The sequence below is a fragment of the Phallusia mammillata genome, chromosome 4 (assembly GCF_965637545.1).
Source record: "Phallusia mammillata chromosome 4, kaPhaMamm4.hap1.1, whole genome shotgun sequence".
NCBI lineage: Eukaryota > Metazoa > Chordata > Ascidiacea > Phlebobranchia > Ascidiidae > Phallusia > Phallusia mammillata.
The window spans coordinates 6,161,723-6,174,942 of NC_137255.1; the positions used below are offsets into that span (position 1 = coordinate 6,161,723).

General features: G+C 36.2%; 1 protein-coding gene across 1 annotated transcript; it reads left to right on the plus strand.

The window, feature by feature from the left end:
• The first annotated feature begins 898 nt into the window (after positions 1 to 898).
• Positions 899 to 13,127, plus strand: LOC145222606 (chymotrypsinogen A-like). The gene is made up of 12 exons (XM_080088762.1): positions 899 to 908; positions 3,316 to 3,375; positions 3,717 to 3,778; positions 3,957 to 4,117; positions 4,321 to 4,431; positions 4,504 to 4,652; positions 4,853 to 4,989; positions 5,180 to 5,330; positions 5,712 to 5,771; positions 11,188 to 11,312; positions 12,329 to 12,406; positions 13,059 to 13,127. The coding sequence occupies exons 1-12, from the start codon at positions 899 to 901 to the stop codon at positions 13,125 to 13,127; spliced, it is 1,173 nt and encodes a 390-aa protein (XP_079944888.1).
• The last annotated feature ends 93 nt before the right edge of the window (positions 13,128 to 13,220 follow it).

Genomic DNA, 13,220 nt, shown 5'->3' on the forward strand with positions numbered 1-13,220 from the left:
TTTAGTATCCATTTTTAGGTGTTGTGCTGGTCTGTGTTAACGATTCTAAAGCCGTGTTTAATGTCCGTGCAAAGTATTTGCAACGACCGAAACTTGATCCAATGTGAACAAAGTTTTGGCGTCAACAGTGCAAAGTGGGCTGTGATTAAAAACGTGACTCGCTTTTACTTTTATTTACCTTTATCGAACGAAGAAATTGTGTCAAGTGACGATTTGCAAAATAACGTGGCAGAAACAACAGACTAAAGCACGTAAAAAGTATCTGTGTTTAGTTCCTAAGTAAGTATGGTACGGGTACAGATACTGCACATGGTAAAAGTATCGGCAATTCGCACCCCCTTTTTTGTTAAAACTCTGCGGCTGTGCTCATAATACTATTCAACATTACTAACATTCTCTTTAAAATGTACTAACATTTGGCGGGCCGCATGAACTCCTTTGCCGGGCCGCATGCGGCCCGCGGGCCGTAGTTTGCCCACCCCTGCTCTAGAGATTAACAACTAACATTTTGATCCTCTTTCAATGTATCATGTGTAATCATCTATAGTTCATCACCAAATTCCGTGGACCACCCAAAAAGTCATCATGGTCATGGACCACTAGTGTGGAGTACACAACAAACCGTACTCACGATAAACCTCAGTATCGAAATGTGAGAAATAGTCAATTACAGAGTACGGAAAATAGTCACTTGACAATTAATTCTTTTGGTGGTTGTTTCTATTGAGCCTACACAAGTGCCCTTGATTTCATTTATAGAACTGATCAGATCAGCAAGAGGATTGACTCCAATTAAGCACAGATGCACATCAAGGCATTGATCGATATTAACAAACTTATTAGACTTAGAGTAAAATAAAGACAAATGAAAAATCACGGTTTAGGGGGTTGCAACACCATGGAAAGAGGTAAGCCCAATTTAAAAGTGGATACCGTATATACTCGCCGATAGGTCGCGCCACCGTATAGGTCGCACTATTAGTTTTGTGTTAAAAAAGTTTAATTTAGAGTTGACTCGCACATAAGTCGCACTGAAAATCTAGGGATTTAAAAGCCCCTTTCCCTAGCTTTTTTGCATAGATAACTTCCTATTTTTTTTGTAGGGCTTAATATAATCAAAATATGTTTACATTTTTTCTCAACAAAGCGGGAAAATCCAACGCACGCTGAGCGGTCGCACGAGCGCATGCACCCGTATTCGATAGAACCACAGTGGCAATAGCACATTTCCACTACAATTCGCGTCTATAACGCCCACCCTTAATTTTTTACAGAAAATTAGCATAACATTTTGCGCGTTATACTCGAAACGTTACATCCGCCCAAAAAGACCTGAAGCAAAATGGCGACTGTCAAAAGTCTCGTTTGGAGACAAGGCACTTCAGCAGCTAATCAATAGCGCTGCCTTAAGCATGTGATTGTTTGACGTTAGCTGAATGCCAGACTCGTTTGTTACGTTTATAGTAAATATTGTATGGATGTTTGCTGTGTAACTTATGGCAATAAGCATGTTAATCGGTTTCACAAGCAAATTGTGGAAATGTTTTCTTTAAGTGAATTTTAGGTGATTTCCTGGTTTGAACAAATCTTGATTAATGTGCCTATTAGATTTTTGCTAAGCAATGTAAACTTGCAAAACTAACATGAAAGACATATCAAACGCAAATAATCTCATAGCGTCGGTAAAAAAATCCTGAAGCAATATTTAGAAGAGCTCTGTTGTGCAGATACGTTTTGATGTTTAAATGTTACTTTACTTGTTTCAAGGCTTCAAGTGGACTGTAACAGGCTATGGACACAACTTTGAATTAATGAAGTAAGAATCATTTCATTCTGCTGTTATACTTGCTTCTTACATTCTTAGCAACACTTTTGTACTTCAGTTAATTTGGATAATAGATCCAGTAACTAAGAACAAAAGTCCAAGGTCACCAGAAAAAGATACACATCGTCAAGAGGCATGTACAGAAATAACAAGGTTACTTTTCACTTGAGGCCCCAAAGGGTGGTTTTGAAGCAGATGTTCCTGTTAAGTCTGGTGGGGTCACTCTCAACAGGTTAAATGTTTGGTTGTGTAAATTTCAGGTCATTTATATCAGTAAATTCGATAGCGGTATGAAGTTTGTAAATGCCAATTGAGATAAAGTTATCAATCCATTGTCAATCGTCAAACAACTGCAAATTTGATTCCAAGTAATTTCCACTCTCGCAGAAGTACTGTAGTATCAGATATGCATAAAATCATCTTTACATTTTGAATGTTTGCACCAACTATTCTTGCCTTGAGTTCATGCTCCCAATATGTCAATATTTGTGACTTGTCTTTATGCTCTAAATGCAAAAACTTACACCAATAGTCCAAAAGATACAAAATAACAATCCTGGGGCCTTACGTTTGTCCAACTTTACAGTAAACGCGAAACCTTTTTTTGCGAGTCTAAAAAACTTGATTGAGATTTGTTTCGGCAGTTAATTAATTGTATGCTTTAGCGAATCAATGCGTGGCGTCACATATTGCGCAACAGAGTTGTTGAATTTTCGCCAAAGTGTTTTCTATTCATAGAACAATACTATTCAGCGAGACACGGGTTTCATGTTTCTAGCATTGAATTACTTCTGCATTGTTCGGTCAAAGCTATTTACACCTTGCGACATCATTGCCCAATCTCGTCCTATGTATTGCACAACTAACCTCGTACACAACAGCAGGGGATAGACTTTTTATTCGTTCACTTTTCAGGGTTTCTGTCACAGATAAGAGGACGTTTAACGATAAATGAAAATGTACTGTCTAATATTAGGCCTGATTTGTATTCACAGTGTTTGCGGTAAGTATGTTTTAGTTATATATGACCACAAGAATATTATTCAAATAACAGCACTTGTTTTTTGTTTACAATTCTCAAAGATATTTAGGTCTTTCTATCTTTTCTAATCTGTTAATGAAAAAAACTTGCTGGTTTTTAGTACAATTTCGATCATGTTTTAACTTTGTAGTGGAATTTGTTACGACAGCATCAACCGCAGGTTACATCACCAAACAGCGCAGCAGGGTGTATTTGGACCTCAGTGGCCCCAGATTGTAGTTTGTATAACTCTAAATCACGAACGCTGTTATGTGTTTCGACAACATTTTGCCATATTCCCATTCTGTATCTTACTGATAGGCAGACCAGATGCACCGACAATCGAATGGTTCATATGTTTAAAATATATTTGATAAAATTAACATATAACATGCATTGATAAACTTCTAAAAGTATAGACAAGATGTGTAAAAAAATAGGACGTGACAAATGTATTTCTCTTTTGTAGCGATCGGTGAAAATTCAATTATTTCAACCACCAATGTTTCACTGGATAAAAGCATCGAACGTGAGCTTTGTTTTGATATCTCATACCTATGCTGTTTTTTGTCTATCATTCACCTTTTCAAATTAAAACCGACTTTATACACTACAGTCAACAACTCTGCGGTAATCAAACGACGGTGAAGTAAAATTAACTACAAAAATGTGTAAAACAATCCGGTTTTGCTTTGTGACGTAAAAGTTTATTATTGTCCTAGTCTTCGTTACACGACCACGTAGTGCTTGTTATAAATTAAAATACGATTTAAAAAAATGAAATTGAAATAGTTAATTCTCAACGTACACCAAATGTGGCATACATTGGGAAAGATTGCACTGTAACTTAACTTTTTTTGATTGGCACAGGTGTCACTTTTCAACAGTTGAATTGTGGACAACCGGCAATTTCTCCACTTTCAAAATCAAAAGTGAGTTTTCGGGTATTTCACAAACTGATTTTGTAAGAACATTTAAACAAGTGAGTGCAAAAGAAATAATTTGTAAGACAAGACAATCAAAATTGACTTTTATTTTGCAATGTCGAATGACTCTTTGAAAATCTTACCTGTTGAATATGTTAGAATCCTTTTCGATTTTTAAATAAAGGATGCACGCATTATTGGCGGCAGCGAAGCAACGCCTGGCTCTTGGCCCTGGCAAGTTCGTTTGATTCTGGACTTCGGGATCGGTGGAACAGGTCTTTGTGGCGGCTCTATTATAAACGAGAACTGGATTGTGACAGCTGCGCACTGCGTGCTTAACGAACCGTAAGTGTACGAAATGCAATTTCAGGCGCACAATTTCGTAAGGTTCAGTAAAATAACATTGATTTAGACCTTGTTAACTTTTTGGCAGAAAAACAATTTCCTTAATTGTTGTTTTTTAATTAACATCTTACATCATTTGTTACTTTTTCCTTTTAAAATCCTTTTGAAAATTTAAGTGCAAAATGTTAGTTAAATCTTCTTAGATTCACAATACAAAGAGTGGAAGTCCAAGCTGGTTTGCACAACGTTGGAGACACAACGGGAATCCACATTGTATATGCAGTAACAGTTAAATACCATTCTAACTACGACAGGTATGTCTCCAAAAATTTAAACAAACAAAACAATTTTTGCTTGATTTACTATTATGGCTTGCAAATCTACAGCATTCTACTGAGTAATGACATTGCGGTACTCGAACTCCAATCTCCACTGTCGTTTACATCAACTGTCAGCCCAATATGTTTGTCTGAAGATAATTCAGTTATTGTTACAAGCACCTCTACATGTTTTGCAACCGGTTGGGGCCTTATAGGTTGGTTTCGTCAATTCGTTGCTTATCAGATAAAACAAGTTGCTTCCCCAAACTTGCAAACCCTTTTCTTGGAATGACACTATTTTGATATAGGACACCACCTAGTGCTGGTGATCACTGGTTAAGTGCTAACACTCTACGATTTACAAAACTTAAGCTTATATAAATTATTACACTAAACAAGTGCACCTGTTGCAAAGCTCCTGAAGGAAGGGCCGCCAATGTTTTACAAGAAGTACAACTGAATGTCATATACAATACCATTTGTGGCCTTCAACACTCGAACATTGAAGATACGCATTTGTGTGCGGGAAGCAGCGGCAGGTCGGCGTGTAATGTAAGTTTTCCAGTTATAGCTTATCTGGCACTCGGAAGGTCGGATCATTCAGTATTGGAACAGTTTATTAGTGTAAAATTAAAAAAACTGCATCACCACCAAACATAGTCACTGACGATTTCATTCAAAATTGGCTGTACACCTGTCTAATCATAACATTTATTTGATTTTCGTATGTCTACTTTGACAGGGTGACTCCGGTGGGCCTTTGGCTTGTTATATAAATGAAAGGTGGTACTTGATGGGAATTACGTCGTTTGGCCAACCGCTCTGCAACACAGTTAATGATACGGCAACTGTTTTCACAAGAACATCTGAATACGTTGAGTGGATTGATCAAGGTAAGCAAGATTTTAAGTTGTTTTGAATTCTGACAACCATGACTTGTGGAGACGAGTAACGTAAGCCATTTTGCATTCCTATGTTATTACCCAGCCGTGCGCAAGTTGCTATAAGAGACACTCGTTAAACTTAAAACTTGCAATCTCAAACAATCGACCAACTCCTAATAGGAAAAAAAATTCTGTTTATGTTTGTTTATTACTACCAGCCACAACTCATTTCACCGATAGAAATGTATATAAAGCATTTCTAACCAAATTCCCTGCCTGTTTAATAGCTTTAAAGTATGTATATAGCGAGAAAAACATGTTGATGCGCTTTGAAAGCTACAAATATAACTATTGATTGCTTTGCTTGTCAAACAAATATAATGTTTTTAGCGATCAGCGATACTACAACAGTGTCAACCACCAGCGTTTCAACTACCAGCAGCACTAATCGTGAGTTATTATGCTCGTTATAAATATTCTGTAAAAAAACTAATCTTTGGTTCAAAACCTGAACTTATTGACTGCATTATGTAGAGTAGGGCTGATAAATGAGGGTTTTTCAAATTAGTTAACCATGCGACTTTTAGAAAATGATCAACTAAACCGTTTTGTATTCCTACGGCCGTTGTTACTCTGGTTCAAAAAAGGTACAATGTCTAAATGAAAAATTCATACATACCCAAGACCCGTAGCCTTTTTATTTGGACCTAGACCAAGAACTTCTAAAACCGTTCTAAAAAGAATTAGGTCTCCCCTTGGATATATATGTAGCGTTTTTGGGCCTTGTTACGAAATTGTTATGTTAAAGCTGTCACATAAATTATCTCTTTTGACAAATTGATTTGACAACCAATTGTTTAAACTCATATTTGCAATAAAACACCACACCAAAGGTATTTAGCACATTTATTGTTTATAACCTTAAACACACAAAAGCCAATAAACTTAACATCATACTTGTGACAACCAATACATACAAAAATAATATGCATTAAGAAGTAATTTACCCTTATTGAATGTGTAAATTGTATGTGCAAGTAAGATTAGCTGATTATAATCACGTCTGTTTTACGACATTACAGCTCCAACAACATCTTCGACTGAAAAACTAGCAGGCATCAAATGCCCAGTGATATTAGGCTACTTATTTGTAGCAGTAGTGTTGTTTGCTTTGCCATGAGAAATTGCTTAATCATTGTGTTTCTATTTCTAAGTTAGTCCTTAAACATGTAAAAACTTTAATTATTCTAAAATGGCGGGATATAAATGCCCTGTCATGTCTGTGTTGTGATTAACTTACAGATAATTTTGAATAAAATTTATTTCTATTCTTAGCTTTGTTTTCCTTGACGACTTGTAGCTACGTCGAATTTAAGTAACTCTAGCAATTTTTGCATCGTATTTGCTCGTTATACTTAATCAATGTTTAGTTTTGATGTAAACAATATTTAATTTTAATGTAAATAATATTTAGTTTTGATATTTAGTTTTCATTTTTCGAGTATTGATTGTTTAATTTTTATCTGCGTTTTGTGAAGTAAAAATCACTACGATTATAAAACTAAAATTAGTCGCTTGTTAGTCAAGATCTTTCTAATACTTTTGATGTTATGTTTGCGTATTATAAGAAAGTGTTAATGTATTATAAGAGTAGTTCTTTTCAAGTTCTCTTATCGGCGTCCAAAATACTTGAACATTTAAAAATCAACCCCTGCAAACGGAAATACTGTCATAGTAAAAACGAAAGCCACTGCTGTCGAATAACTCTGTTCTTACGAAAATTCAGTGTGAAAAGCAACTAAATCTGTCGCTATATTTTATTTGTTTCATCTGTTCTTACGAATCACTATATTGTGTTTGACTATTGTATGAGCCTACTTTGACAGGAAAAAGGTTGACGCAAGTGAATTCCCGTAATTCAGCAACAGAGAAAAAAAATCACGTTTATCGACAGCAAAATTGTACGAGCGTTCTACGCAAACATGAGATCGCGTTGTCAATACACATATATTATAGATTGGTACAGACATACTAATTCTAGGAACACATGCCGCTATTTAGGCTGACGCAATTAAGTGAAGTTGTTGTTTAGGTCAGAGGTATTACTAGTTTGTCGGTATTAGAAACTTCAACAAAGGCCTGAAATGTGCGAGAAATAGGTTGGCGTCGTTTCATGCCTGCACTAAATGTTTGATGATAAAATTACTTTCATTGTTTTTACTGAATGTCTTTGCGTAATTTTACTAAACATGCAATGACTGATTGGTAATGGGGTTATGGCTAAATCCACAAGCGCATACACCTGCCTCAATTTGTTTGCGCGCATCCATAAGATGAACCATTGATTTACATGTAACATAACCCATTTATAAAAAACAAAATGCAATTGTGAACAAAACTAAAAAACTTTCCCAAATTCTGGTTTTAAATTCGATTACCATGCATATTGTGGCATACGTTATACAGCAAACATCCATACCATGTTTGTTCTCGCGTTGCAGGCAAGCTCAATCAAAAAACTTCTTTTAAACGCAACATACGAGTCTGGCTTTAGGTGACGTCAAACAATCACAGGCTTGAGGCAGCGATTTTGATTGGCTGCTAAAATTCCCAATTAAGACTTTTGACGGTGGCCATTTTGCTTCAGGTCTTCTCGTTGCAGAAATGCGTTAGGTTTGAGTTGAATTCTATAGTTAAGACCAGTTGTCATGATTTGGTTTCTTACAAGCTCTGCATGTATCAGTAACTGTAATAACACTTTATACTCGCGTTTGATAATTTTTTCCAGGACATCGATGCCTTACACTTACAGAAACAGGGTGCAGAATTTCCAGCTAAATAGGATGGTAAGTGTTTGTTATATTTTGCTAAATTTTTAACAGCTGCAAAAAATAGGAGAGGTTTAGTTGTGGTGTAGTTTTTCTGACTATCATGCTGTTGCCGTAGAACTACGCACTCACTGATGTTTTTTTTATATTTCGCAGACGCTGAAAGGCTGAAGTCCAGCACTTAAGGTGGAAATGTCAAGCAGTCGGTAAGTTTGTAATCAAAATTAGTTGCTTTATTGTGACTGCTGTGTTTTTCTTATGATTTGCGACATCGGTTGCTGTGGCGCGCTCTCGTGGGACAGCTCCCCAAAGCGATTTCGTTCGCCATTAACTATTTTAACGCAAGATGCGACACTTTGATTCGCTAATCTTTACAGGATTTTGTAGGGCATATGTCTCAGTTTTTGGCTAATTTCCAATGTTAAAATCGTCCGGTGCCTTTTATGCAAATTACATGAAGTTATAAGTTGTCTTGGCGCTTCTTAAGCAAACTTAATGAGGTCAACATCCTTGCAAGTACACTGTCGGTTTTATACTTTATCCAAGTCTATGCGGTCGCAGTCGTGTACTATAAAAAAGGAGTAGACCTCAATTTGATGCAACACTGTTCGCTAAAAACTAGTTTTTTCACTAGGCAACTTGTATGTTATCGATCTCAACAAAAGAATGAAAAAACAGACTTTTAAACCTACCAGCTAAGCTAGAATAAAGACTGAGTGCCTTTAGTGTTCAAAACGTTGTGTGAAAACACATGTGCGTATTGCAGACTATAGTTTGACTTGCATCTCCAACTGTGCTTTTGGGTCGATGATGAGATTGGACTCGACCTAAAGTTCATAATAATAACTAACAAACACTTAATAACAAGACTTAATAACAATTGTTATTTTTAGCCAAAACAAACTCGGCTTGATGTTTCTGGCAAAAGAGGTCATAACCGTATCCAAGTATTTGTTTAACCCTGTGGTTCTTAACGTTTTTATCACCCCGAACTTCCACGAAATTTTCACGCTTTTGTCAAACCCTACTAATATATACAAGCTAATAAAAGACCAGCATTTTTAAAATATTTTGCAAATAGAGTCACAATTATAACTCAAACATAGCTCTCAGGCCATTTGTTAACTGACGACAAATAAGCTTACAGGGCGCGAATTCAGAAAAAAAGATATAGCGTCTCATATTAGCATATGTCGCTAGCCACTGGGCAGTAAAACGGTAATTGTACAAAAAAATCAAACTAATTAGGCACTTAATCAAGTTAATGACTTTATGTTCGACAACAGTGCAGAATTACGAAAGGTCAGGTGTCGAAAAACGTTTGCTGCACATTAGTACTTGGAAGGACCTTCGTCGAACCCCTGTTTGGGCGTTGGCAAACCTGTGGAGTTCAATCAAATCTAGGTTAAGAACCACACGTCAATTTATCGACTAAATATTAATACACTTTACAATACTGCTGTTCCAAGAATTTGCGCCAACTTATATTATTTACATTTTGTCTCCAAAAAGCACAGGTAGAATGATTAGAGACGTTTGGTTTTTCTTCAAACAAGACCCTGACGAAGCTTAAACGCAAAGTAAATATTTCCTCTTTGATATTCCGACGCACTAAGCAGAGCAAATTACGACACCCGTCAAGGGAAATTCCACAAACCTCAAAAACACAATAGCCATTGTAGTGAAACGCATTTAACTTTTCAAGTAAATATGTGGCTAAATATTACCGAGAAAACGAGTTTCATCACGTTTGGACCTTTTTATTTTGCCTTCACCATTTAACGGCGTTGAATTACGGTCAAATATTTGAGCGACTGGGTCCTTAAAAGACTTGGCTAAGTTGGAAGCCGCGGTAACCAAACAATATTGATACTAATTAAATCAATCGTTACCCACAATATCAAGCAGAAACAAGCGTTCTGCCATAGGCTGTTTACATTTTTTTTTATCATGTGGGTTTATGACATGCATCCAGTCTACTCGTCCCGTTTAGGCCCATCAATAAACAATGATTTATTCTATTTCATGAGAATTTTGAATTGGGTAAATTTTAGTTTTACGCAAAATTCACCAAGTTTATTGACACAAGCCACAATCTTTGTCAATCTAATAAAGAAACCTAATAGCTATACTATATCAAAAAATACCGCAGTATTATTGCTTTTACAACAGTGGTAAACGTACCCTTAGGATGACAGCATGTTTGAATTCGGTCATGGGCCATGTGCCTTGTTTGCTGTCATATGCCCTGTATGGCTGTCATACGTTTCACTTGCTTTTGTCTAATAATGTTGTTAAATGTCATTTCTAATGCCGAAATCAGAGGTCAGCAACACTTAGACTTGCAGTTTAATAGATTTGTTAAGAAACTGATTGTGTTTAGTTTATTAGGGTGCAATAATCCTAAAATGAACGTAGGCCATAAACCTCGACATTTTTCATGTTTTGACTTTGTTTGTAGTTTGTTCTCTTCCCATGGCTTTATACTGAAACCACGGCGAGATTGACAGCTTAACCAAAGTAAAGTGAAAGTAAAACGTGAAGCAAACGTTTCTTTCTTTGACTCACAAAAGCAAGGCAAAAATCAACAGCGTTAAGGGAAAGTCCTGAAAGTAAATATTCTTTGTACTTAACCTCGCATACAATTTTAGTTAAACATGGGACGGAAAGTTACCTAAACATAACGTTTGCGCTTTTTAATTTTTCGCTATTGTAATTTTTCGTTACAAATACGACGACTTTGTCCTTTCAAGACATTACTTGGCTGGCGATCTGTTCTGTTATTTGACCGATTTGGTTTCCAATACTGCATTGAGGCAAAATGTTTCATGCCGTGATATGTTTTGCTTGGTTTATGGTATTACCATTGAGTCAGACACATGTTCCAGCGATTAAACAAACGACTGGTAAGTTTTATTATGTGTTCAAAGTAACTGAAAGTAGATGAAACTCCATTGCGCTAAGTTAAATCTAATCGTGAGGCTGACCGCTACTGCAACTGCTTAGCGTGTGATCTTAAATTTATTGTTTGTTATTAGACATTCATTGCGATGAACCATTTGTCATAAACTCCACCAGTGGTTTCATCACATCCCCATTGTACCCGGAAATTTATCCTCGTGGTCTTCAATGTGAATGGAGAATTGAGGTTCCCAGCGATAAGGTTTACTTTTATTATTGTGATATGTGCCAAATATTTTAATTCAAGATTTACAAGACTTTTTGCTTGGCAGTCCCGGAAACCTGAGAATAACACATAAGGGCTGCACAGCTGCACAGCTGCGCAGCTACACATAAGGGCTGCATAGGACGCAAAGCAATAAAAGAAAGGCCTGCGTCATATCCAAAGTTTATTTGATGTCACATGTTTTGACTTGTAAATATGGAGGGTTTATGTATAAGAGTATCTTCTACCGACCAATGCTCCTTTAGTAATAACGGAAAGGGCAATTGTTAGCATTATTATTTTACTTTTGTTGTGGCAATGCTGCGAAGCTTGTCAAATTACCCCACCTTTTGTAATATAACTTGAGTAAAATAGCTTAAAGTGGTCAACTCTAACGCTTTTAGTGGTTAATAATATATGTGTTTGGCTCAGACCGCGAGCATAAACAATAAGTGCACCCGTGGAAAACAAATGTAAATACAGTTTAAAGGACTTTGGCAAGCGCTAATACATTTTCAGTGTTTCACACGCAAATCTGGGTACATTTAATGGCCGGTTGGGCCTTATAGTATAGATTGATGACACTTGTTGTATTGCGATATACGCAGAATAGTAACTAACAACGTTCTTGGTACCTTCTAAGTGAGCTAAATTAATATTTCTTCAAATAAAAGATTAAACTAACACTGATCGTCTACCGCTCGTTTTGGGTATATTTGGTATAAGTATGTGCAGTTTCGAAAAAACCAACATGTATGACAGTTTTGCAATCATTTCGGGCATCACAGTATGAACAGAATGTTCCTCAAAAGAGTGGACATGCCTCTATGAAGTAAAAATGGTTCATCTTTACCTTTATAGGTACTTTACGTATTACTGTAATGATTGTTTTGCCTTTAGAACGAATTCATACTGTGCTTTGACGCGCAGGGTCCGCCACAGTGCTCTAAAAGGCCATCATACCATCAGCGCCTATGGTAATAAGACCAAGAATGCTATTTGTTGTTTCACAGGTCTCTGTCATTTCGTTTAACGATGTTAATATTCACTGCGGGTATGACTACATGCAAGTTTTGGACGGCGAAGAACAGGTAATTGCTTTATTTAATATTGTTAATCAGATAATCTGTTCGTTTGTGCCAAAATTTTCCCAATACTATAAAACAACCAAAATAATATGTGTTATGATCGGTAAACATTTAAGCAGATTTATGTTTAATAACAGCCTAATCATGAACAAGCTTTTTAAAAACCATATATACCAATTAAAAACTAGGACAAAAGTTCTAGTACGTTTAATGAAATGCAATAAATTCATATAATGCAGCCTTATAAATCGCCATCAAAAGCGAAATTACTCGCGACAATTTATTTGTTTACCTTAAGTACACAGGAAGGAAGTTATGCGGAACAACAAGTCCAAAAAATTTCACAGCTTTTAACAACATAGTGACTGTTCGATTAGTATCAGACAGCTACGAATATTACAACACGAGCCGCGGTTTCAACATTTCCTGGCATACGATAGGTGGGTAATTAGTAGCAGTTAAATTGTTTATTTAATTACCATACTTTTTGAGTTGTGATGGTAATTTTACGTTTCATGAATTACAAGTCCCATATTGTAACATACAATAATGTTTATCAATATTCCGGGGGTTGCAAGAATGTTTTGCATGTTGCACAAGAACTCGCACGTCAGATTGTTATTTATAGACAACACTGTTCTTAACATTGAAAAAGGCACGAAAGAAAATGAAGGTTAGTGGAGACATAAAGCTTGTTTTGTCTGACATAACCACCAACGGTTGACTGCGCACTGTAAAATGATGACTGTCACACTAATATTCGGTTGTAAATGCTGAATGTGCATACACATTCCACTACTTACAAGTAAGTTAGTAA